General features: G+C 34.2%; 2 protein-coding genes across 2 annotated transcripts in view; both read left to right on the forward strand.

Moving 5' to 3' along the window:
* Window positions 1–25,671, forward strand: part of LOC142337622 (fizzy-related protein homolog) — a 270,950-nt gene that overhangs the window by 49,320 nt on the left and 195,959 nt on the right.
* LOC142337618 (uncharacterized) overlaps window positions 110–25,671 on the forward strand; it is a 41,819-nt gene continuing 16,257 nt past the window's right edge. The window contains exons 1-4 of the mRNA XM_075386972.1: window positions 110–361; window positions 13,797–13,983; window positions 17,112–17,398; window positions 22,252–22,389. Coding sequence (XP_075243087.1) covers window positions 152–361; window positions 13,797–13,983; window positions 17,112–17,398; window positions 22,252–22,389 — 822 coding nt within the window. The 5' untranslated portion in view covers window positions 110–151. The remainder of the gene's footprint in view (window positions 362–13,796; window positions 13,984–17,111; window positions 17,399–22,251; window positions 22,390–25,671) is intronic.

Raw genomic sequence — 25,671 nt, forward strand, 5'->3', positions numbered from 1 at the left:
TCATATAGACAGATTTAAGTAAGTGATTATTGGCACTAGTTTGGTTACAACTTTTCCAATCGGTTTATCAATATTAATTAGCGTTTGTGCATTTTAATGGTCTTGATATAACGCCCCGCTTGAGTTTTTATCTTTATTGTTTAATTTTCAGATGCCTATGAAGCACAATGAATCAGAGAATCTGGATATCCAGGCACCACCTGCGAAATATGGCGCTATCGTGGCTCAGAAGGTGAAGATTATGCGATCGCTGAGCTCAGACTCGGACTACACTCGACTTAAGAAGAGCGATGGCGACCCAACATGCTACAACCAGCAGCACTCTTGTGCCAACTTGGCCGACTCAGGACCACTACAACAGGTAGGTCAATTTCTGCAAACATAATGGACTGTCGATCAGTTACTGTAAAGGCACGTTACCTATCTCCGTTTTTTTAATAGTTAATGGGCATAGCAGAAATAAAATGGAGAACAAAAGTTTATAATTTTTTATAGCTGCGAAGCTGTAAGCTGAGCGTAGCTATATTGCGGTGCTCTTGGTTTTTTACGACTCGAAGAGGAGTATTGGTTTTCTTAAGGTTTTTTTTTTACGACTCGAAGAGGAGTATTGGTTTTCTTAAGGTTTTTTTTTTTTTACCGGAAGTACTATTCGTTCAGACGATGTTTTGACCTAAAAGCGAAAGTGAGTAAAATTGCAGTGTGAACTAATTTTTTCTGAGCGAGAGAAGTTTTTTGATCATGCGCTAGGTTTAGTGAATGACTTTTTGACATTGAAAAATAGTTTTTGACTGAATGGCACATATAGATAACCGTTTTTAGCCGTTTTTTTGTAAGTGACCTAGTTTTTTTGCTTGTAATTTGGTTTTTTGTAGAAATAATTTTTAATCGATGCTATGTTGAAATGTAAACCCTGGAAATTGTTAGAACAGTATTTTGCATAGCCTGAAATTGCGTTTCAAATGCGAAATTGGCACATATTTCTTGATTTTTTAGTTAATTTTTAGCTTTTTTTTCTATTAATTTCTTCATTTTTGGATCTTTCAGCTGTTTTTTGTCAAAAATCAGTTAATATGGCAACTTCCCTTTGATAATTCATATACTCAATGCCTCTTTCTACCTCGATGTAATTTTGTTTCATAAAATTGTACATTTGCTAATCCGATTTTCGTAGTTTTTTGCAATTTTTTTCAGTTTTTTGTTTGTATTTTGCTTTTAATTACTAGAAATAGTATTTTGGGGAACATGAGGGACTTTAATTTCGTTTCAATAAAAATTCAATCATTTTTTGGTGTTAAGTTTTTGAAAAAACAGATAAATTGTTTTCATAAATACAGTCTTAAATATTTTTTGACCAATTTTGCAAAATGTTTCATTGTTTCGTATGTCTGAATTCTGCTTTTTCTTGTTTTATTCTGTTCAGCAAGCTGTATTTGTCTCGAATGACTTGTTGTCTTTTCTATGTCTCGAATGCTGATCAATGAAATGTACTTGTTTTTCTTGATTTTTTTAAATTTGATTTTTAACTTTCAAAAATCAAGAATTGGTCTTTTTGTTACGGTGTTCTTAACATTGTGTCCATATTCTTCACATTCTCGTTTGTATCATTCTAGTTTTGTCCTGGCACCTACTTTTGTTTTCGTTAGATTGATTTTTTCAGTTGTTAAAAAATTGAATGAATTCAGCTTTTTCTTAGATCTTGGTTTCTTCGGTTTGCAATTGATTTAATTCAAAATAAGGCAGTACTGGGAGTTTGCTAGAAAGTTTTTTCCAACATTTCGACTTATTACTGTTCATTGCAATTTTATTCCGGGCTTGGTATTGTTTTTAGACGATTGTTTGTCTTTGAATATTATTCTGTTGCTTTTGTTTTTCTATGAATAATTTAATTTTTGAATTAGTATGAAATCTTGTTGTCTAGCATATACAACAAGGAAGAATCATGTATTATTTTTGTCTTAATTGCCGTGATTAGAAATCTAATTGTAGTGGTTCTCTGATTCTTAAGTTTGAGCACTCTTTTTTGAATAATTTTGACTTTCCTGTCTTTTTTGAAAAGTTTTTATCTGCCGTTTGCTTTCGCGATCTTTTTGAGATTAGAATCATTAATTATCTGAGGGCAATTGATGGCCCTATCAGCTTTGTCAGGCTATCAGTTTTTTGACCATCCTAATTATTTCAGACTTTTTTTAACGTTACCAAACGTTTTCAATAATAAAATTTTAATGCATTTTCTTTCTCTTGGTGACAGTGGTTTAAATTTCACCGATTTTTAGATCAGACCCGTGGAGGTAATGAGTTAATGGTTTAATACAAAAGGTAATGGCTTCAGCTTTTTGTGAAGTTTTGGTGCTTCGAGTCGCTTCCGGAATTCTTCCGGCTATGTTTTTTGTTTCGTCGTCTGACGCTCTTTTTTCGTTTTACATTTGTTCACACAGCAAAGCTGAAAAAGTCAAATTTTCTGAATGACTTCTTCCTCTCACTAACGGCATTTGCGCGCGTGACGTCATTTCTCACTCGCTTTAGCGAAAGTTTTTAGGTTATTTGCGTGATTAGATTATGATCATACGTGACTTACCTCACTCAATAAAATGACTTTTGCACTTTAAAACTTAAGTTTAATTTGAGTTTGTTTAAGGTCAAAGGAACTCATATGTGTAATAACGGTTCCTAACGAGAGGCTTCTGTGGAATGAATTTTAACAACCTTTATTGATTTATCGCTGAATGTTTTCTATCCCAATTTTTTAAACGGCGTCGATTTTTTTTTTCAATTTAGATCTGTATCTGTTTCTATCTCTATTATATGGCACGCAGGTCTATTCTTTCGCAGCTATTCCGGCAATCTGCCGGCTATGTTCAGTTTATAGTTTTTAATCACCTCACTAAATTCGAGGTGAATTATATCCAGCTAAGGAGTTAATTTTGATCTGATTTCGTAGCTCTAGTTTAATCATGCCTAGAGCTAAGCTTGAGTGTCTACTTCTTCAAAGTGGGGCCGGCTATTTTAGTCAAAATTTCACTTTTCGTCAACGCGTCGTACCGAAAAAAAAACAACATTTTGTAGCCCTTAGAAGCTAGTTTTGATTTTTATTACTAGCCGCACCGCGATAGCTGGGGTTATTATTATTAGCATTCTCTTAGTTTTTGCAATCCAAAATATTTGGATTGTATGAGCGCGGTCTTTTTTTTAAGATCTGTTCACTTTTTTTCGGCTTTTTCACGTCAGCCAGAAGTCCAATTAGAGTAATGATTTTAATCACGCTGGAGAAGTAAAGTGATTGGAAAAGCGAGTAGAATTGAAGCGTGACTTTTACTCAAATTGCTTTTGAAGTGGAGTGAGAAATTGGTGTTCAAACATATTTTCAGTTTTTGAAAGTAATTTTTTTCACATGCGGCAATTTGATTTCTGTGTTCAGCGTTTCTTCTCTTGAGTGCTATTATTAAAATACATATGTGCTCTTCTAAACGATCTGCAATTGCTTGAACTCATCAACGAGCAGCCAATATTTGTTTTGGCTCTGTGACTATTTGTTGGCATAAAATATTTGTGAAAATTTGATGTTTGCCCCCTTTTTCTACAATTTTTCTGTTGTCTTATCAATTAGTATCATTAACGGTGGGTCTCTTTGGTTGCTGATGAGGCATAAATGAAACTAATTAAAAATTTGCGTTCCTGGCTAGTTATCTTTAGACTTTCATTTTATTAATAGCCGCCATCAGCCTCTAAACGGCTATTATTTAGGCGCTCTTTTTTTATTCGCTTTACTTTTTCATCACGTTTTTTGTTTTAAACAAGTCTCGATGTTCACGTTTGATTTCTGATCTATTTCACTCAATGTTTCAACTGAATCTATTTTAAATTCTTTCACGCATTGACTTACGCAAGGTGGTGAATACTGTCAAGTCAAAAAGAGCAAAATCAAAAGAGATGAGATAAACAGATAACGCCTGGTCATTAAGTCATTCAGAATTAGGCTATCAAAGTTCATTGGAGTGTTTGCTAGCCGACGTTGGTGTTAGGCTTATTAGTTTTCTGTTTTAAGTATAGTTTTAGAATCTAACTGAAACTGCACGCCAAATTAGAACACTTCTTGACACAGAAAAAAATCGGTAAATTTGTCTCTACTTTTTTCTGTTTCAATCCCGATTTGCATCGAGCGCTTCGACGGCGGCTATTTGCCGCCTAAGTTTTGTTTTTAAATGTTGTTAATGAACTTTTGTGTTTTGCAAGTGTTTGTTGTACTTCTTGTTGTCTTTTCATTTATTCTGAATAGTGATTGGTCTCATAGGTTGCTAATAGGAATCATTCTAATCGATGAAGTTGTTCATGTTCAAAATTCATGCTTTGTCTAATTAATTTGACACTTTTTTAACAAAAAAACATTTCGGCGTTTATGAGTTTTACGAGCTTTTATTGATCACTACAGTATTATAGCTTAATTTCATTATAGACAAGTCAGATATTTTGACAAAGCTGCTTTTTTTCACAATAATTGGTTCAGTTCATAGTTATTGGTTTCTATGACTTATTACTCTGTACGGTTTCCAAAAAATTTTCAGTGGATATTTGAGTTTTTTTAACCATTTTTTAAATAACTAAGTATCATTACAAGATTCATTCGTTGCTCATGAGAAGTTAATGAAACATATTTAGTGACTTCTAAAGTAATATGGTATGTCATAGTCATTTGTTTGAATGACAGCTATGAGGTTCTTTTACTTAACAGGAAATTCTGATTTTTGCAAGCTTGAGTTTTTGCCTCTTTTTTGTATGTCATTGATTCCCACTAAGTTGTTTTTTGTTTACTCAATCTAAGAAAGCGTAGAATCAGTTTTTTTATGTGTTGTGATTTTCAGTGATTCTTGAAACGCTAAGTACTGGAAAAAGAACTTTTCTAATTTTCTTAAGATTTTGTTAATTTTTGTTCAAATGACTGTCTTAGTTTGATAATTCATTAATTAATTAAATTCTTTGGATTGTAACTCAGGACTTGTCCTGCTCTTTTTTACAATTCAATGGATTTGAATTGTATTGGGGCGCTGTCTTTTGTTAAGATCTTTTCACACATTTTCATGATTTTTGAAATGAAATTGGAGTAGTGATTTTGGTCACGCCGAAACGGGAAGTGGAGCGAAAAAGCGAGTGGTTTTGCGCCGTGATATTTTCTCACTCTTTTAAAGTAGAGTAATAATCCTGTGTTTTAACAGTAATTCGCTGCCTCGCTAAAGGTGTTTAGTTCACATGCGGCAATTTCACTTTGATTTTCTATTTTTTCGATTTGGATGGTTTTTTTTTAAATGGTTTTCCCAATCCATTCATAGTTCATTCTAGGCCTAGTTTTTTTTTAACCACATTTTTTTCTCGCTAGTTGTTTTTTGTTTTGACATGCGCCATTTGGACATTGATTTTCAGTTATTTCTTGTTTTTTTATCTGATTTATTTTAGATATGGTTTCCCCAATTCACCTATTGTCCGTTCTAGGTCTAGTTTTTTTGTTTTGTCAATAAAAACTCTTTTGAATTGTACGTCAGGACCTGTCCTGCTATGTGCTTTAATTTCGTCGTCAAGATTTTTGTTACAACCATATGACGTCACGATCACTTAAAATCTGCGTTTTGTTCATTCGTGCATGCAATTTCAACTGAATTGCGTGCGTCACTTCATTTTTCACTCTTAGTTGAGCAAGTTTTTTTGTTCATTTGCGTGATTGTTTTTGTTCACAAGTGACTTATCTCACTCTCAAAGATTATTTCCTCACTCTGAAAGTGACTTTTCTTTGCTTTAATTCCGAGAGATAAGGTTAAATGGGTGTGTGTGTCACTCTAATTGAAGCAGCTAAGTTAAATAGATTCTTAAAAATATGAAATTTAAGGTATAACAGGAAAAAAATGGTGGTCTTTTGCTAGCTCTTTATAAAAAGATAAATTTTTTGGTATTTTTTGAAATCTTTTTTGGACTGCAGTTCCACAAAGCTCTCGCGGCTATTTTCTGGCAATCTGCCAGCTATGTTTTAAAATTACGATTAATTATTAAAGGTTGAAAAGGGCATTCGTTCAAAAAACTGGAAAGAAAACAAAAATTGGAAATTGAAAAAATGGAATTATTGAGGTTGGGGGATAGGGAGGTAGAATAAATTACTTTAATAGGAAAGAATGAGGAGATAGGCAACGGGACAAAACAGTCAACAAGACCGTGCCTTTCAAATGAACCACTGCAAAATTATAAATAGAAAAGGATATTTTAAAATTTTAAGAAAATTTGTATTGTGAAATCCTGTGCTTCCCTCCAAAACGTGTGCCTAAATTTGTTCGACAACTTTAAAACATTGAGCACTACTTTTTTCTTCGTTCCCCGCCATAGTGAGAGAAATTTCTAAATTAAATTTTGGTCACTTTCCTCTGAAAATATGTCTAATAATTCTTATATAGTAATTAATACTCTTGCATTTTATATAACGTTGAAAAATGTTAGAGCTCGATATCTAACGGAACATTTTTCAATTTAAGCCCTGCACGTTAGTTCATTTTAAAAACGGAAAGAATGACTTCTAATAAATTCAGGCTTTTCATAAGTTGTTCAAGAAGTTCTCAGATTGCAGGTCATTCAATGACCTCAGAACGAATTTAAGGAGCTCGTACATAGGAAGGTCAAAGACAGTTAGAATTTTTGTTTGTTTTAAGAATTAAATCAGAAATATTTACATTCAATTATGCAACAGAAATATAATTTATAACAAAAATTTAAAAGACAGAACAAAAATTATTGTTTTCTTCTACTTATCGAGGGTTCTCTCTCGTCCTCAAAAATTCTCTTTTTAATTTTATTATTTTGTAGTTATAACCCATAGGTTTTCGATATAGCCAAAACGAAATTGTCCTAGAAAGATGAACCTGAAATCATGTAACCGCCAAAAATTGACAATAGGAAAAGAAAGTCATTTCAACTTTTTTCATTGAACTCTCAAACTAATTCTTCAAAATTCTTCTTTCCTGACTTTTTGAACACAATTTTATTGTGTGCAATTTAGAGCGTCTGTGTGTCATTTATCTTTGAGTTAACGTAGGCAGTATAAAACAAAAATTACTTTATCATGTCTTAAAAAAATTTCATTTAAGAAGGACGAAGATCAGAAAAAATATGAGTGAATTGAAGTTGTGTTACTCTCTGGGTACTGAAGATTCAGACTGAACATCAAATATTAGAGACCACGCACAGTCGCGCCGAAACCGGGTTGTTGGATTATACGTGGCGATACTGGTTTTTGGGGTAGATGGATTTAAGGAATAATCACCAATTGGCTGTTTTCACGATATTTTGTGCATTGATTTTGAATTTGACTGATTTCCAAAAACTTTGTGATGCAAATTGTGAAAAACAAATTGTTTTATGTTTGCCGTTAGAACCCACAATAAGTCCATCTAACCTATAAAAACCCAAGGCACTTCAGACGTAAATGTAAGTGCTGCTATATTCTTTTTAGTCTCCACTGATGTAATTGAATTATGGTGCTTTATCTTTAGTTTCGACTTAGCTGACAGAACATATTCAACAAGGTGGTTCGTGCACGAATCTGCGTAGCTCAGAATGTTCCAACATACGTCTCAAATAGGTCAAAAAGTTTTTCTTGGTTTTGACTGGAATAGCTCGTTTCTGTAGTTTGTGATTGTTTTGACTATTTTTCGTGAGTTTTAGCATGTCAAATTAAAAAAATTTTCAGAGCATTTTTGAGTACGACTTTCTTGTGACATGATAAACTGACAAATTTAAGCATAATGGTTTTTAATAGCCGCCCTCATCTTCTCAGCCGGCTATTATAGCGCTCCTATTTTTTTTTTTACTTCGTCGAATAAAAAAATGTTTCGCTTTACCTCATTTTGCCGCCTTTTCAACATTTTGCGTGAAATCTTTTTGACTTCTCTTGGCTAGTTTCTCTCTTCTCTCATTCTGCTGAAAGTGCTTTTGAACATCAGTTGCTCAGCAAAGCAATTCAAAATGAACAGAGTTAGTACAAAAATGGATGTCAGGAATAGAAACGGGATAAACCCATAAAGCCCAATTTTAGATGCCCGCTATTTGAACGTCGTTCCTATAAGTATTAGTTACCTCTCTCTAATGCTTATTGGTATTGATAGTAGCCCATTTAGTCTCTCTCTAAGAAACAGAAGTATGTTCAACTACAAAATGCTAGCAAAAGAAATCGGACTTAAAAATGTTTCTGTACAAAAATCTTTTTTTTTCAATATTTTTTCAATCCCAATCATGCTTATTGGAATCAACGGCGGCTATTTTTCGGCAATCTGCTGGGTATGTTGATATATTTTTGCCAGGTGTAGAACCATATGCATTGACAATTATTTTGCAATCTAGACCAGCTACTATTTTGCAATATTTGTAGCAAAAAATGGCTTGAAAAACAGTGATTTGCTAACCAAGACAAGACTGTAATCTTTTTGGCAACAAGTTGTTTTTTGAAGTAAATTTTGATTCAAGTGGCCCATTGTGGGACCATTTTTAATAGCCGCCCTCATATTCTCTGGCGGCTATTATAGTGGTCGTATTTTTTAACTTAGTGAATAAAAATTTGTTTCGCTTTGCCGTAAGTCACCGCTTGTTCAACATTTTGCGTGAACTCTTTTTTAACTTCCCAACGCTAGTTTTACTCTTTGCTCATTCTGAAGCGTTTTTTCAACAGCAGTTGCTCAGGAAAGCAATCTAAAATGAACGGAGTCATAAAAACGAAGTCAAGTGTAGAACGGGATAAACCCGTTAAGCCGAATTTTATATGCCCGCTGCTTGAAGTTATTAACCTATAACTTAAATTTTGGATGCTTGTTAATTGAACTTATTAACAATGATTTGAACCATCTCTAATGCTTGTTGCTGTTGATATTAGCCCAAAAGTTTTCGTATCAATTTTTACGCGACAAATCAAAGAAAACGTATGAAACAAACGTTTTAAAATTGTTCTAACTGCAATACTGACGTTTTGTATATCAATTAATTCATACGGTGTATTCTGTAATTAAATTTATTTCATATCAGTGGGATTCAAGTTAAGAAAATGTGTTTTGAAATCAACCAAACATCAGTCGACAAGAACGTTGCAGTGTTGAAAATGCCAACATTTTGCGTCGGTTTTTTTCTCAATCGTGTTTTCTGTTTATGAATATCCCCTATGTAATTAAGCTAAAATGTATGAGGGACTCCTATAGATTGACGTGATATTAGATATCTAATAATGTTGAATCAGCGGAACAGTGCTAGCATTGAAGTCATTTTCAGTCGTTGAGGTCAAGAATTTTAAGAATCGTTTTTTCGTTCTCTCCTCAATTGGTTGCATTCTGTTGCTGTTTTTAGATGTGACTTAAAGAACCAATTCTGCTATTTTACTGTCAAAAAATCCCGATTTTAGGTATTTGTATTTGAAGTGAAATCGTATTGGCGACTTCTTCACATTTTTCACATGTTCATGTATCTGACGTTGCACGCTAGCTTGAATCCAAAAGAGCAGAGATTCAATTTGATAATCATTTAAAAGGAGCAATCAACAGAATATAGAATTTAAAAATATGTTATTGTTTGTTCAAGAAATTGTTCATGCCTCAAATATCCAATATTTGGTCAGTTCTTTAAAATTTGAATCAAATCATTAATCAAATGATTTAGTGAACGTGGGTTTCAGCTTAGGCGCGCGTGCCGACATGTCTGATTTACTCACAAAATAATTTTTAAAATAGAATTTTTCATCTTTCTTAGTTCGGAAAATAAAATTTTTCCTATTCTTTTTCTGCTGATTAAAATAGGCTTTGATAAAGAAACTTGAATTTCTGAAAAAGAACAGGTTTGTTAGCCAGAATAATTATCAAAAAAAGATAAACAAAAAATTTCAAAAACATTTCACTTTTCCAAAAAACTTTTTTGATATGAGTTATTTAAAATCAAAATCAGTCTTGTTTATTCATAGATTTGATCGGCTGAAAGTTGTAATCAGCTGGAGGATACTGGATAGCTTAAGTTTGGAAATCGCTACTGGCATCAGGAACAATAATCAGAATATAAAACTGAATTATAAACAGATTTTTCTCTTTTTTTAGAGAAATCATCTAATGTTGAGGCAATTCTGTCAAATGTGAAACAAGTCAGCTTTAAAATAAGGTACAGGGCGTGGGTTTCAGTTTTAGCGAATATTTAGCATAATATAGGACCCTTATATTTTAGCGAAATTAACTTGAATAAATCTTTGCCTTTCTTTTTCTTAAACGAAAAAGTTTTAATGTTCTTAAGAATCAAGTAGTCGTTGATATAGAAGTTTTAATTTGCGCTGAGAAAGTTTATTCAAGAAGCTAGAAAAACCAGCAAAAAGTTTTAAACAAATATTTCTTCTTAGCAGTGTTTTTTTTCTGGTTTCGGAGAAACCAGTAAAAATTGTTTTCTATATTTTTGTTTTGAATCAGGAGTAACGTGGTTGTTTATGGGATATGGTTTCAAGCAAATAAAGTCAGAAAAATTAGCTAAAACGTACTCTATGGTTTTTGATTGCTCTCAAACGAAGTTTGTAGCAATTATATTAGTCCTGTCGGTCTTTTTTATGCGATTTTTCGCTTGACCGATTTTTCGTCCGACGCGTTTGACTTTTCGTCCTCGAAAACGGGATAAACAGGTAGCGCCCAGCGGGCATTAAGTGCTCTTAGAGCCTTTCAGCTCTGTTTCAGCTCAAACCGCTTTGGAGCCTTATAATACTTATGGTGTGAAGGGCAGTTCTTAGAGGTTGAAGACACCCAACTGTTGACACCCCCTCTACCGCCCCCACCCCCACCAAGATGTTGCCCCAACCCCCCCTCCACTGTTACCAACCCGCCTCCCAATCAGCCCCTCGATGCAACCCCCCACCGTGGCTACTGACGAACAACCAATCGTAAAAACACGCAATTTTATACTAATTCTCACAATTTTTTTCAAGCTTTTTGAAAATTTTTTTTATCATTTTTTGAGTTCTTTTAGCCCTAGGTGTCAAGGAACCTCCTCTAGGTAAAGCTAATTGATAGTTTCTAGTGGTACTGGAATGGTTTCAACATTTTAACATCACGAATTTTACACTTTTTTACAAAACGTGCAAATTTTTTCAGTTTTTTTGACGGTTATTTTTGACCCCCTCTGCTGCTCAACCCCGCCCACCTCCCTCCCCAAATCCCCCCCACCCCCCCGTGGATACTGACGAACCACCAATCTTCTTAGAGGTTGAAGACCCCCCCCCCCCCCCAACTGTTGACCCCCCCCCCCCACTATCACCCCCACCGCGCTGTTGCCACCCCATCAGCACCCCAGTGACCCCCACCCCACCCCAACCCCCCCCCCCCCCCCCCCGCCGTAACTAGCTACTGAGGAACAACCGCTCGCTAAAAAACACGGAAAATTTATATTAATTTTCAAAAATTTTTTCAAGCTTTTTGAAAATTTTTGTCATTTTTTGAGTTTTAACAGCCTTAGATGTCAAGGAACCCATTATAGGGTTTGATAATAGTTTACTGCATAGTTTCTAGTGTTAATTGAATGTTTTCAACATCGCGAATTTTTGCATTTTGTTGACAAAACTTGAAAATTTTTTCAATGTTTTTGCAAATTTTTGTCGTTTTTTAGGTTTATGCGGTCTCAAGAGCCGAGGAAGCCTCATCTAGGGTTTGTTAATAGATTACTGTATAGTTTCTAGATATAACGATTTTTTTTCAAAAATTTTAACATGATTTTGAGCATTTTTTTGACAAAAATGGCATTTTTTAAAATTTTTTTGGACATTTGTCTTTTCAAGGTTTTTCTGCCTCAGGATTCAGAAAATCTCCCTAAGGGTTTGATAACAGGTTGATGCATAGTTTCTAATGATAATGAAATGGTTTTCAACGTTTTAACATCACGAATTTTTGCAGTTGTTTGATGAAACTTGATTTTTTTTCAAATTTTCCAAAATTCATTGTCATTGTCGAAGTTTTTCCAGCCCCAGGAAGCATGAAACCTCCTATAGGCTTTGATCGTACCTTATTCAAAAATTTTTATTTGCCATAGAATTTTTTTCAGATTTTGACTCACTAGTTTTTAGCATTTTTTTGAAAAATTTTTGTCAATCTTCATGTTTTTTGAAATTGTTTTTTAAGGTTTTTCCAACCTCAAGAGGCAAAAAACCTCCTCTAGGATTTGGTAATAGGCTACTGCGTAGTTTTCGGATGCAATGTTTTTGTTTTTCAAGATATTAATATCACGAATTCAAGCACTTTTTTAAAAAAAACTTATGGAAGTTTTTTTTAATATTTTTTTATTTTTTTCATTTGTTCCTGCGCCAGGGACCTCCTTCGAGATTTGACAGTAAGCTGCTGTTTAGTTTCCAGAGTTAATGGAATGGTTATCATTGTATTAATTGTAGCAATTTTTTTATAAAAATTAATTTGAATAATTTTTGAAAAATTATTATGTTCCAAGCGTATGGATCTTTATGGGCCAGCGAAACTGTTTAAGGCTTGAAATAGGGATACTGGATAGCCTCCTGAGACAATGCAATGGTTTTTGAAGATAATAGTGTCACGAATATTTGCAAGATTTTGTTAAAGTTTGCTGTTGTTTTTAAAATTTTTGAATATTTTTGTCCCTTTCTGAGTTTAACGATCAAAACTGGCAAACGAAGCTTTTTATGTCTTGCAGATGGGTTACATGACAAAAATCCAGGGTCGAAAAATGGTTTTAAACATTTTCTTCATTGTGGAAACTTTCTTCTGAATTTTGGACTTTCAGTTTTTTTTCTATATGATTTAGTTACCAACAAGGCTAGAAAACTTGAAGTTGTAGTGTCGAATCTCATCATGGAAAAAATTCTTAGTTCTCTCTCTCTCTCTCTCTCTCTCTGTGTTGGTTGGCGTTTCTTTCCTTCTCTTTCTCTTTCACGTTTTATCTCGCACTCTCTCTCTCTCTCTCTCTCTCTCTCTCTCTCTCCTTAACTCTTTTGTTGATGCCGCACTTCAGCGGCTGTTATGTGGCGTCAGGTCATCGTCTATTACCCTAACTTCACGCCCCTTCAATCAAGGTAAAGCTAACGTCACTAAACAGTGGCTAGGTACTGACGAAGCCAACCGCTCGTCGGTCGTTTGAGAGCAATTCGCCCGACGTTAGTCGGTTATGTTTAAAATAAATTTGGCTTCAAAGAAAAAGAAAGTTGAATGTTCTTTTTCTTTTATGAAATTTTTGCGTCTGTGTATATTTTTAGACTCCCATGTTTAATAATTTTCGGCTGTATTGAAAACTTTTTGAACTACGAAAAAGTGTAAATCTAGAAAGGTTTACAAGAAGAGAGTAATACAAGAAGATACTAATAAAAGGAAAGAGATTTTTTTTCAGATTTTTTTGTCTTTTGAATACTTTTTTCAACAAGCGTGTGAAATTTTACGTTTGTTTTGTTTTGTAAAAGCGAGAACTGTTTTTATAAATTCGACTTAAAAACTTCAAAATAATTTTATATCAATAATAATATTAATAGTATAATATAGTATAAACTATATTCCTAATACTTTTTTTTTACTAAATCCCCCCTACAAATTTTCCTAATATAATATGTTTTCTATAAAAAAAATGAAAACTGGTCTGTAAGAGCTACAATGTGCCGTTTCTCGTTGTTTCTCTACGATGCGTAAGCAGAAAGAGAAATTTTTACTGAAGAAAAATGTTGGATTAGTTAAGACAAGAGATGAAGCTTAGCACACTTAGTGGGTCCTTAGATTTACTTGCAATTGTTATCTTTTGTAAATAAATCGTTTTAGACATCTGGTGATACATACTGTGAGGTTACAGACAACCCGAGAGGACGTCGAAGCTTGGATTCTAATGAAAAGCCCACTGAACATATAAAAAGGAAGAAACACAGTAAAGACGTTACGAGTGACGCATATTATCCAACGAGTATACTGGCGACTGCAGAGGTGGAATTTTGTGAGCCACAAGCAACTGGTAAGTGGTTCTGATAAGTATAAAATGAAAAATATTAATAATACTGACTTCTTGCTACCACCGCACTACTCTTGAGTTATAGCAATGCAAAATAACTTAAGCAAAAAACGCACCACATTAACAATAAAGAAACTTGAGCAAGCCTAAAGAAAAATATCAGTTAACTACCACCACGAAATGCCATAGATTGCTTGGTATGTTTTAAAAAACGAACTTTAGTTGCACGATAGTTTGCACGTTGGCGCTTGCGCCTGCTTGCCGACCAGTAGAAGAAGATTGTCTGTGAAGTAAACTAGTAACAAATTTTCGAAGCAGATGCACGATTCCGGGAGTGTCATCTAGTAGCAGCTTGTGAATAACGCATTAAAGCCTGAAGATAATTTAGGGCTGCAGTTTGAATCATTAAATTGATTTGAAATAAGACAAACCCAAAAAAATCTTCATTGTGACCTTTTTTTCAGATCATTTTTATCACCTAATTCTGAGTTGTTTTTGACTGACCATCCGATAACTACAATCATGTGTTAGAAGTTTGCGAAGAATCTGAAAGTAGAGAAAAGGAGCTCGCTTTATTCTGTGCGCAGGCACAGAGTTCCAACACCCTGATTGACAAATAAAAGGTTTAAATAATGCGAAGTAAAAAAACAACGCATATTTACCAGCTTCTTCTCTGAATTGTGATAAAGACAGAACCCTGACCAATAGTTTAGCAAAGACAACAAATACAGAGAGTCTTCAAGAAATCACAAAGCAGTAAGAATTCTTTTTATAGCTGCTTGGCTGTACACTGAACGTAACTATATTATGATACTCTCGTTTTTATAATCGAAGGGAAAATTTGGTGAAATTAGTAGAACAGGTAAAAGACAATGCCGCAAGTGAAAAGAAGTGTTTCAGATAAATGAAATGATCAAAACTCCAAAGCAAAGAACGAAAGCTTGTTTAATTGATCTAAAACAAAGTTCAAAGCAGTTATTCTAAACGTGGGTGTCTTTTTATGCAAAATTTTTGCTTGATCGTTTTCTTTCAATTTCACTTCTCGAGTGAGTTTTTCATGCTTGATTTTTCGAATTTATGTTATTGATAGGGCGTAGGATATTAGACGAATACTCGATTAGGCGGAGTTTTTGTAGCCATTAGGCAAAAATTCGTAACTAAGATTTTGTGGAAATTAGGCGAATACCAATTAAAACACTTAAAAGAGGTACTGCAATATCCGATTGGTAATATAATGTAATTAAGTGGCTGTAACAATTGGCTCCGAAAAAAGTAGCTTTCAAAACAATAAAAAATTGACCAGAGTTTTCAAATATTGAGCATTTTGATGATGTGATTTAAACCCCCCAACTGCCCCAATTTTTTATGCGTTTTTTCAATCAGTATTTTAAAATTATTTACATTAAACCTACTGATAAGTAATTTTAAACATTCTCTATTTGTTCCTTGTGACTTTTTAAAACTAAAAAAATGGCTGTGATGAGTAAAGCAATGTAAAAAATCAGACAATTGGCATGTAAAGGCGACTGCCATGGACACTTGACAACTTTACAGCATCGAGTGGATTATGAAGTACCTCTTTCAAGTGTTTTTAATTGCCATTCGCCTAATTTCACAAAACTTTTGTTCAGGATTTTCGCCTAATGGCTACAAAAATTTCGTTCGCCTAATCGAGTTTTCACATAATATCAAATCACCTGATTGAAATTGCTCTTATTTAGAAATTAAGTCTGTTGCTAAAAAAATAAAAATTAGGCATTACCAAGCATGGCTGGTTTAGAATAGTGCTTTTTTTCACCATTTCTATTCCGGTAGATCGCGGCTTCAAACCCCGCGCATAAGTTTTTGGCAGCCATCGAAGTTTCTGTAGCCTGTACCCCCTCTAAATTACATCACCCAGCCAGTAGTTTGAGAGTTTCTTCTAACGACAGTCATTTTGTTTCTTTTTCATGCATAGATCAGCAAAGAGAAAGAGAAAAACTATAAAGAGGTCAAAATATTGCTGATCAATAGGTTTTGTCATATTTACCAAAAACAATTGATATGTGGGAGGACTTCCGACCATTTTCAAGGAGTATCCTTTTCCATTTTTTCGATTGAATACTATTTTCTATCAATTTAGTGTGTTAGAAGGTCAGTCTTCTATTTCTTCACTCTGTAGAATGTTTCCAAGTTGCAGATAACTTCGTTAGTCGTCCCTGCAGCTTTTTCTTGTGATTCGAATAATTTTTGCCCACGAAAATTGAATAAAGAGAAAGGAAAAAGCATTATCAACAAAAGTTACTGTTTTTAAAAAGTTTCGAATATAATTTCTATTTTTTTATAATTTTGCCGATTTGGAATTTTATGTTGTTCAAATCCTTAAAACCATTTTTTTCTCCTGCAAGTCCAACAATTGGGAAATTAAACTCTATGATATTTAGGCCTAAATAGATCTACCTACACCATTCAAATACCAAGAAAAAAATAGTAACCAAAGTTCGTCAGTGTTGAAACGAAAAGAATTAATTTCCACTATGCTAAAAAGATAATCTTCGCTGAGAAAAAAAACAGTCTGGGAGATTAGCGAGTCAGAAGAGAATTTTACTAGCCGTTGAAATCACAACAGACGAAAACGAAAATTTCCAAATAAAGTGTAAAAAATATTGTATTGTCTTTGAGGTGATTAATATAACTTTTGAAGAAAACATGGAAATATGATATTCAGCAGAAACTCTTAAGGGAATCAGAAAAGCTCAAAAACTGTTAAAAGTTGAGATTTTCAATTGAGTACATACAGTTAGAAGTTACATCGGTAAAATATGCGTATCAAGAGCTGTATGGTACCACTCATTTTGGTCTGGGATGCTTTGAATTTGTTCAAGCAAGCCTCGCATAAATATTCCGCCATTTCTAAAGAAATGTTGGAGCAAAAAGATTTTTGAATAATTATTAATTTCGCTTATGTATACGTATCGTCTAAAATGTGATTTATACCATTTAAATAACATATCATCAGACAACCATCTACAAGGCATCAGATTTTCATGGACTGCCGAAGAATGCAACACTTAAAAGGCAATGTAGGACTTTAAATAACGGATCCGAATTCCCAAGTGTATAATAATTTGGAAATGATTGATTTTTTTCAGGAGGTACCAAGGTGGCAATTGCGGATGTTCCGCTTGTGTCCTCAACAGATGATAAAGAACTTCTGGACCCCTCTACTGGATTGAGCGGAGAGGGGCAAGGAAGCAGTAGCAGTGGCACCTACGCCCACTCTTTCAAACACTTCACAGCTGCTTCCTGGTTCCCTTTCCCACGGTCATCCGATAACCAACACAGCAGCAATCACAGGCGGACACAGAGCAGTGGAACTACACTCAAGTATGACGAGTCCATGGAGAATGTCAACTCCGGATGGAAATGCTTGCCTGAGGTAATAATTCGTTTATTAATAGCCGCACAGCGATAGCTGGTGCTATTATTGGCCTTCTCTTGTTTTTTTTACAATTCAAAGAATTGAATTGTATTGGGGCGCTGTCTTTTTTACAACTCGAAAAGGAGTATTGGAGAAGTCCTTTTTCAATCAATTTTATTGGAGTGAATTTTGAAGCGGGAAATGAAACACGTGAAAAAATTTGGAGTGATTTTGTTGCTGAACAAAATGAAGAGTGGAGCGAAAAGAGAGTGGTTTTTTTAATAGCCGCACAGCAATAGCTGGGGCTAATATTGACCTTCTGTTGTTTTTATTTTGCGTGATATTTGTTTCAACCATATGACGTCACAACCACTTCAAATCTGCTTTTTGTTCATTCGCTCATGCAATTTCAACTGAAGTGCGTGTGTGACGTCATTTTTCACTCTTAGTTGAGCGAGTTTGTTGTTCACTTGTGTGATTGTTTTTGTTCAAAAGTGGCTTATCTCACTCTCAAAGATTATTTCCTCACTCTGAAATTGATTTTTCTCTGCTTTAATTCCGGGAGATAAGGTTAAATTGGTGTGTGTCACTCTAAATGAAGGTTATTTGAGAGCAGCTAAGAGGCAGCAAAAATTTACAGATTTTTAATCAAAATATAACATATCAGCCTTCAATCAAAAGACGAATATTTTGGTATGTCGTTTTTTGTGGCTATTTTCTGGCAATCTGCCAGCTATGTTTGTTCATATCGCTGTTTTCTAGAGAGCGAGAAATTGAGGTGTGAAAAAAATTCTAAGCGAGCGAAATTTTTTGTTCACGTGCGGCATTTTCAAGCAGTTTTTTCTTTTTTTGGTTAAGTGGTTTGGTAATGATTTTGTTATAATTATAGGCTTGTTATGGTAGTGGGTAGAAGGTTTCTGAAAATTCATATGGATTTTATGCTAATTCGGAATTTTTTCATTTGCTAATTTTCGGGGTATTTTTTGCGTTTTTTTCACGATTGGTTTGTTTTAGTAGCTCAAATGGGTATTAAAAAGACCCATTCTACTTGAACAAATTTTAGATAACAAATGGTTACAGTTTTGTGGATATGAATCGTTTTTTTGTTGAGAAATATGACCAAAAATTGCGAAAATTGGAACTTTTTATTAATTCTTTGCAGTTTTTTGTTTTTTTTTTGTTTTTAAACAAATTTCTTGGCCTATTATCACTTGCCCATTGTCTTGCGATTATCGGGATGCCCTATTGGTCGAAAGGATTTTTCTTTGTTTTTATATGCTTTTGTAATATTAAAAAAAATATTTTTTTTTTGCAGTTTTTTAGTGCAAGTTGTTTTTAAGAACTTTTTTTTCGTAATTTTGCCTCAAGGATTTTTAAAAATTCACGTATGTGCTTTTAGTAATTACTAGTTGTTTTGATGAAGTTTTTTGGCAGATATTCTTGTTTTGGGATCTCAATTTATAACAAAATTTGATCATATTTTTTATCATATTTTAACAGATTTGATTTTCTTGTATTAACTTTTTTGTTTTTGGTTTTGTGTCAAGTGGAGGCACATTATGTCTGGTAAGTAGTTGGGTGGCCTTTAAATGGATTTCAACTTCGAGTCGTTTCCAGAATTCTTCCGGCTATGTTTTTTTTAAGATCTGTTCACACCTTTTCATGATTTTTGAAGTCAAATTGGAGTAGTGATTTTGGTCACGCCGAAACAGGAAGTGGAGCGAAAAAGCGAGTGGTTTTGCGGCGTGAAATTTTTTTGCTCTAATTTTAAAGTAGAGTGAGAATACGGTGTTTGAACAAAAATTCTGTTTCTCGGTAGTAGTTTTTTGTTCACATGCGGAAATTTCACTTTGGCTTTTTACTGTTTTTTCGATCGTTTTTTCGGTTTTTTCGATTTTTTTCTTAATGGTTTTCCAAATCCTTTCATAGTTCATTCTAGACCAATTTTTTTGTTTAAGCCAAAATTCTGTTTATCGCTAATGGTTTTTTTAACATGCGGCATTTCTACATTGATTTTCTGTTTTTTTTAATCTGATTTTTTTAGAAACGGTTTTTCCGATTCACTCATTGTCCGTTTTATGTCTATTTTTTTGGTTAGTTAACGAAAATTCTTTGAATTTTACGTCAGGACTTGTCCTGCTATGTTTTTTTTATTTCGTCGTCGCGATTTTGTTACGACCATATGACGTCACAACCACTTCAAATCTGCTTTTTGTTCATTCGTTCATGCACTTTCAACTGAAAAGCGTCTGTGACGTCATTTTTCGCTCTTAGTTTAGCGAGGTTTTTGTTCATTCGCGTGATTAAATTTTTGGTCACACTTGACTTACCTCACTCTCAAAAATGACTTCCTCACTTTGAAATTGACTTTTATTGACTTAAATTCAGAGAGATAAGGTTAAATGGGTGTGTGTCACTCTAAATGAAGGTTATTTGAGAGCAGCTAAGAAGCAGCAAAAATTTACAGATTTTTAATCAAAATATAACATATAAGCCTTCAATCAAAAGACGAATATTTTGGTCTGTCGTTTTTTGTGGCTATTTTCTGGCAATCTGCCAGCTATGTTTGTTCATATCGCTGTTTTCTAGAGAGCGAGAAATTAAGGTGTGAAAAAAATTCTAAGCGAGCGAAATTTTTTGTTCACGTGCGGCATTTTCAAACAGTTTTTTCTTTTTTGGTTAAGAGGTTTGGTAATGATTTTGTTATAATTATAGACTTGTTATGGTAGTGGGTAGAAGGTTTCTGAAAATTCATATGGATTTTATGCTAATTCGGAATTTTTTCATTTGCTAATTTTCGGGGTATTTTTTGCGTTTTTTTCACGATTGGTTTGTTGTAGTAGCTCAAATGGGTATTAAAAAGACGCATTCTACTTAAACAAATTTTAGATAACAAATGGTTACAGTTTTGTGGATATGAATCATTTTTTTGTTGAGAAATATGACAAAAAATGGCGAACATTGGAACTTTTTATTAATTCTTTGCAGTTTTTTGTTTTTTTTTTGTTTTTAAACAAATTTCTTGGCCTATTATCACTTGCCCATTGTCTTGCGATTATCGGGATGCCCTATTGGTCGAAAGGATTTTTTCTTTGTTTTTATATGCTTTTGTAATATTAAAAAAATTATTAACTTTTTGCAGTTTTTTAGTGCAAGTTATTTTTAAGAACTTTTTTTTCGTAATTTTGCCTCAAGGATTTTTAAAAATTCACATATGTGCTTTTAGTAATTACTAGTTGTTTTGATGAAGTTTTTTGGCAGATATTGTTGTTTTGGGATCTCAATTTATAACAAAATTTGATCATATTTTTTATCATATTTTAACAGATTTGATTTTCTTGTATTTACTTTTTTGTTTTTTGGTTTTGTGTCAAGTGGAGGCACATTATGTCTGGTAAGTAGTTGGGTGGCCTTTAAATGGATTTCAACTTCGAGTCGTTTCCAGAATTCTTCCGGCTATGTTTTTTTAAGATCTGTGCACACCTTTTCATGATTTTTGAAGTCAAATTGGAGTAGTGATTTTGGTCACGCCGAAACAGGAAGTGGAGCGAAAAAGCGAGTGGTTTTGCGGCGTGAAATTTTTTTGCTCTAATTTTAAAGTAGAGTGAGAATACGGTGTTTGAACAAAAATTCTGTTTCTCGGTAGTACTTTTTTGTTCACATGCGGAAATTTCACTTTGGCTTTTTACTGTTTTTTCGGTTTTTTCGATCGTTTTTTCGGTTTTTTCAATTTTTTTCTTAATGGTTTTCCAAATCCATTCATAGTTCATTCTAGACCAATTTTTTTGTTTAAGCCAAAATTCTGTTTATCGCTAATGGTTTTTTTAACATGCGGCATTTCTACATTGATTTTCTGTTTTTTTTTAATCTGATTTTTTAGAAACGGTTTTTCCAATTCACTCATTGTCCGTTTTATGTCTATTTTTTTGGTTAGTTAATGAAAATTCTTTGAATTTTACGTCAGGACTTGTCCTGCTATGTTTTTTTTATTTCGTCGTCGCGATTTTGTTACGACCATATGACGTCACAACCACTTCAAATCTGCTTTTTGTTCATTCGTTCATGCACTTTCAACTGAAAAGCGTCTGTGACGTCATTTTTCGCTCTTAGTTGAGCGAGGTTTTTGTTCATTCGCGTGATTAAATTTTTGGTCACACTTGACTTACCTCACTCTCAAAAATGACTTCCTCACTTTGAAATTGACTTTTATTGACTTAAATTCAGAGAGATAAGGTCAAATGGGTGTGTGTCACTCTAAATGAAGGTTTCTTGAGAGCAGCTAATAGAGGCAGCAAAAACTTGTACAGATTTTTAATCAAAATGTAACATATCAGCCCTCAATGAACAGAATATTTTGGTCGGTCGTTTTTTGCGGCTATTTTCTGGCAATCTGCCAGCTATGTTTGTTCATATCGCTTGTTTTCTGGAGAGCGAGAAATTGAGGTGTGAAAAAAATTCTAAGCGAGCAAAATTTTTTGTTCACGTGGGGCATTTTCAAGCAGTTTTTTTCTTTTTTTGATTAAGAGGTTTGGTTATGATTTTGTTTTAATTATTGGCTTGTTATGGTAGTGGTTAGAAGGTTTCTGAAAATTCATATGGATTTTATGCTAATTCGGAATTTTTTCATTTATTTCGCTGATTTTTGGGGGTATTTTTTGCGTTTTTTTTTTCACGATTGTTTTTTTTAGTAGCTCAAATGGGTATTAAAATGACCCATTCTACTTAAAAAGACCCATTCTTCTTCTTGAAGTGTTCATTTCGACTGGAACATTTTCGATCGTGAAGAGTTCATACTAGCCAGGGCAGCGTTGTCTGATGTACAGTCGCATGCATTATTATAATGAGATAATATGTTTTGTGTTGTGTGTTAGATCCGTCACATGTCTCTGCCAGATGGGATGATGACGATGGAGGAGAGCAAGGAGAGGATGATGCAGACTGCGGAGGCCATGAAGCTCAGAGTCATTCAGGCTGGCAGAGACGTATCTAACAAGTACAAGGAGTGGAAGGTCAGTCTCACTCGAAGTCAGCAACCTTCTCTTGTTTAATATCCGCCTTTCAATGAAAGCTATGATTTCATGGTCTTCGTTCCGCTTCTTTTTTGCCCTTTGGAAGCTCGGGAAGTTAGTGCTTGCACAAGGCAAATTTAGTGTAGCCATTTTTGATTTGGTAAAAGACTACTGATCTCGTTACTTGATCTCGGCGCGGCAGAAAATTTCAGCTGATGCATATTTACTAAATTCATCCGGTTTTCAAGGGCCGGGAAAAGAAGTGGTTTTTTTCCTAATCACAATTCTTTCCAAGAACTACAATGAAGCGAGTAGAACTACAACTACTACAATTCTTTCCAAGAACTACAACTACTCGTTTTCGAAGCGAGTAGAACCTAATATTTCGTCAGATCATAGGATAAACGATAAAAAATGAAATAACAGCTATCAGAGTACCGCAATTGTTTCCCTTTGCCAATTTTCGCTTACAATTTGATTTTTAATAGCTGCGCTAGCGATAAGTAAATTGAGGTTGTATTGGTGCTCTAAGTCTGAGCAGTTTTTGGTCTGAGCAATTGGATTTTCGTCCTGAAAAATGGGATAGACATGTAAAGCCGGAGGGCATCAAGTTGTCTTAGAGCCTTACGGCTGACTAGTCTCTAAGTCTGCTATTCACCGACGAAACTTGAAGAGACAATTTCACGGTTTGAAGGGCGGTTCTTACACACTTAACTGTGGTCCCCTCACACTTAACTCCCACCCGCCACTCCACCTCATTTACCCGTAACCCCGCTCTTTCATCACCATGCTCACACCATCACCGATCAGCCGCCTCAATTAAGTTAAAGCTGACCTCACTAAGGGGAAGCTAGCCACTGACGAAAGCGACCGCTCACCAGTCGTTTTAAAGCAATTCGAACGATGTTGGTCGGTAATGTTTGTTAAATGGGTGTGAAATTACCGTTGATCACAGTTCATAGAGGCTTTGTGAATGATAGAATTTCTTTCCATTTCGTTTTTGCGATAGATTTGTTAGTAGTGCAAACTTAAAAACAAAAATTAATAGTGAGTTTTGCATTTTCAAGTTTTTCCAATATTTTTGCTTCAAGGGCAAATGACATTTTGCTTATGCTCGGGTCAATGGGTAGTTTGGAGCAGCACGAATTTGTTAACCTCTTTTAAATCGATTTTGGCTCTGTTTGTCTTGCAACCTCGAAATTAGTTATTTTGCTTTTTAGTTGGTTGTTAATTGATTTTGGCGACACATTTATCATAAATTTAGACAAATGATTAATGAATGTATGCAAATTTCAAGTTTTTGGAGAATAATTCGTCATTGTGTTTTTAGTTCCTCTTGAACGAAGTTTTGAGCAAATATTGGAATCTCTTGTGTCGTGTTTTATGACTCAAAGAAGAGTATTGGTATTCTGTATTTTTTTGTAGCTGAAGAAAATTTGTTCTTGACTTGAACTTTTTTGTTTATTTTTTTAAACATTGACTTCTTTTTTAGAACATTGGACTTTGACAGGCGCTTAGTTACTAATATATAGTAATAAGGAACTATTGGTATGACTCAAGGTCGAATGGTCAAGTTTTCATCCCATTACTGTCCCCCTATAACCCACCTACGTACCCGCACCCCCATTATTAATTAATTGCTCTTGAACGAAGTTCATAGCAATTATTGTAAACGTGTGTGTCTTTGTTATGCAAAATTTTCGCTTGACAATTTTGATTTTTCGAGTGACTATTACACCCTTGACTTTTTGCGTTTCGCGTGAACTAAAATTCTCTCTCAATCACAATTTCAAGCAGCTGAAATCAATTGGCGGCAATTTAATACTAAAAGTCAAATGAAAAGTGCGCCGAAGCTGGTGCCATTGTTCACTTTAAATCTTAATAGTAGTACACGTTAACCTCTAGTGTGGTTATTTGAAGCCCACTATTGTACTTCTTAGTCCCATTTAGGCTCCCCCTCCCTCCCTCCCCCGACTGAAGCAGGCTGTAATTGATTAGAGCTCCCACTAGTCGTTCGAGAGCAATTCTTCCGACGTTTAGTCGGTTATGTTTATTTGTCTGACGCTTTTTCGTTTTACATTTGTTCACACAGCAAAGCTGATGACATCCTCTCACTAACGGTAATTGCGCGTGTGGCGTCATTTCTCACTCGCTCTATCAAAAAATTAGGTCAATTTCGTGATTGGATTTTGATAATAAGGGACTTACCTCACTCGATAAAATGACTTTTACACTCTAAAGTTTGAGTTTAGTTTGAATAGTTTAAGGTCAAAGGAACTAATTTGTATGATGGTCCCTAATAAAAAGGTCCCTAATAAAAAGGCTTCAGCGGAATGAATTTTAAAGCTTCATCATTTTTGCTGAATAGTTTTTTGAGTGGCGTCGATAACTTTTTCAGCTTGTATCTGTTTCTATCTCTATTATACGGCACGCAATTCGTTCGCAGCTATTCCGGCGATCTGCTGGCGTTGTTTAAACTCTTGTTTGTTTGTTTGTTTTTGTTTCTTGATTTCTTATTTAGGTAAGTTAAATTTAGTTTGTATTCCAGGACTCTTCGAGTCGTTTCCGGTATTCTACAGGTTGTTCTTCTATGCATTTTTTGCTTGACAGTTTTGCCGTTTAGCGTGACTAGATTTCACTCATTCACAATTTTAACCAGTTGAATTCAATTGGCGGGAATTTTCTGAAAGTCAAATGAAAAGTGAGCCAAAATTGGTGTAATTACATCATTCAAATGGTATTACTGGTATGCAATATTCTCTAATGACGACATCTGAAGCCCCTTAGTGTACTTTTTATCTGAAGCAGGCTGTAATAGCTAGAGATCCCGTAAGTTGTAAGGGACTTATGGGAGCGAGTCTTCCGACGCTAGTCGATTATAAGTTCAAGTGATCAATAAGATTCTTTTGATCTTAAAGCTGGGTCTTGCACATATTTGAGCGTTCCAATGTTGTTTTAGGACTAAACACCAAGTCTTTTAACAAATCTTGAGAATCTTTGTTCATTTCACGTTTTATAGTTTTTGTTATTTTCATATTTTAAGGTTTCATTGTTGTGTTCGCCTTCCCCTGGTTGTCTCTTATATCTCAAGTAAAATTTTTCTTAGATACAAAGTTTTTTGGGCTCTGTCTCTCTTGCATTTTTATTGGAAAAGTTGGTATTCCAACGCTGATATCAAAAGTATCTAAATTGTAAATGGTAATTGCTATTATTAATTGCTATCGAACCAAGTTCGTGCCAATTATTCTAAACGTGTTGGTCTTTTTTGTAAACTTTTTCAAA

Source organism: Convolutriloba macropyga, chromosome 4 (genome assembly GCF_964194025.1).
Source record: "Convolutriloba macropyga chromosome 4, txConMacr16.3, whole genome shotgun sequence".
NCBI lineage: Eukaryota > Metazoa > Xenacoelomorpha > Acoela > Convolutidae > Convolutriloba > Convolutriloba macropyga.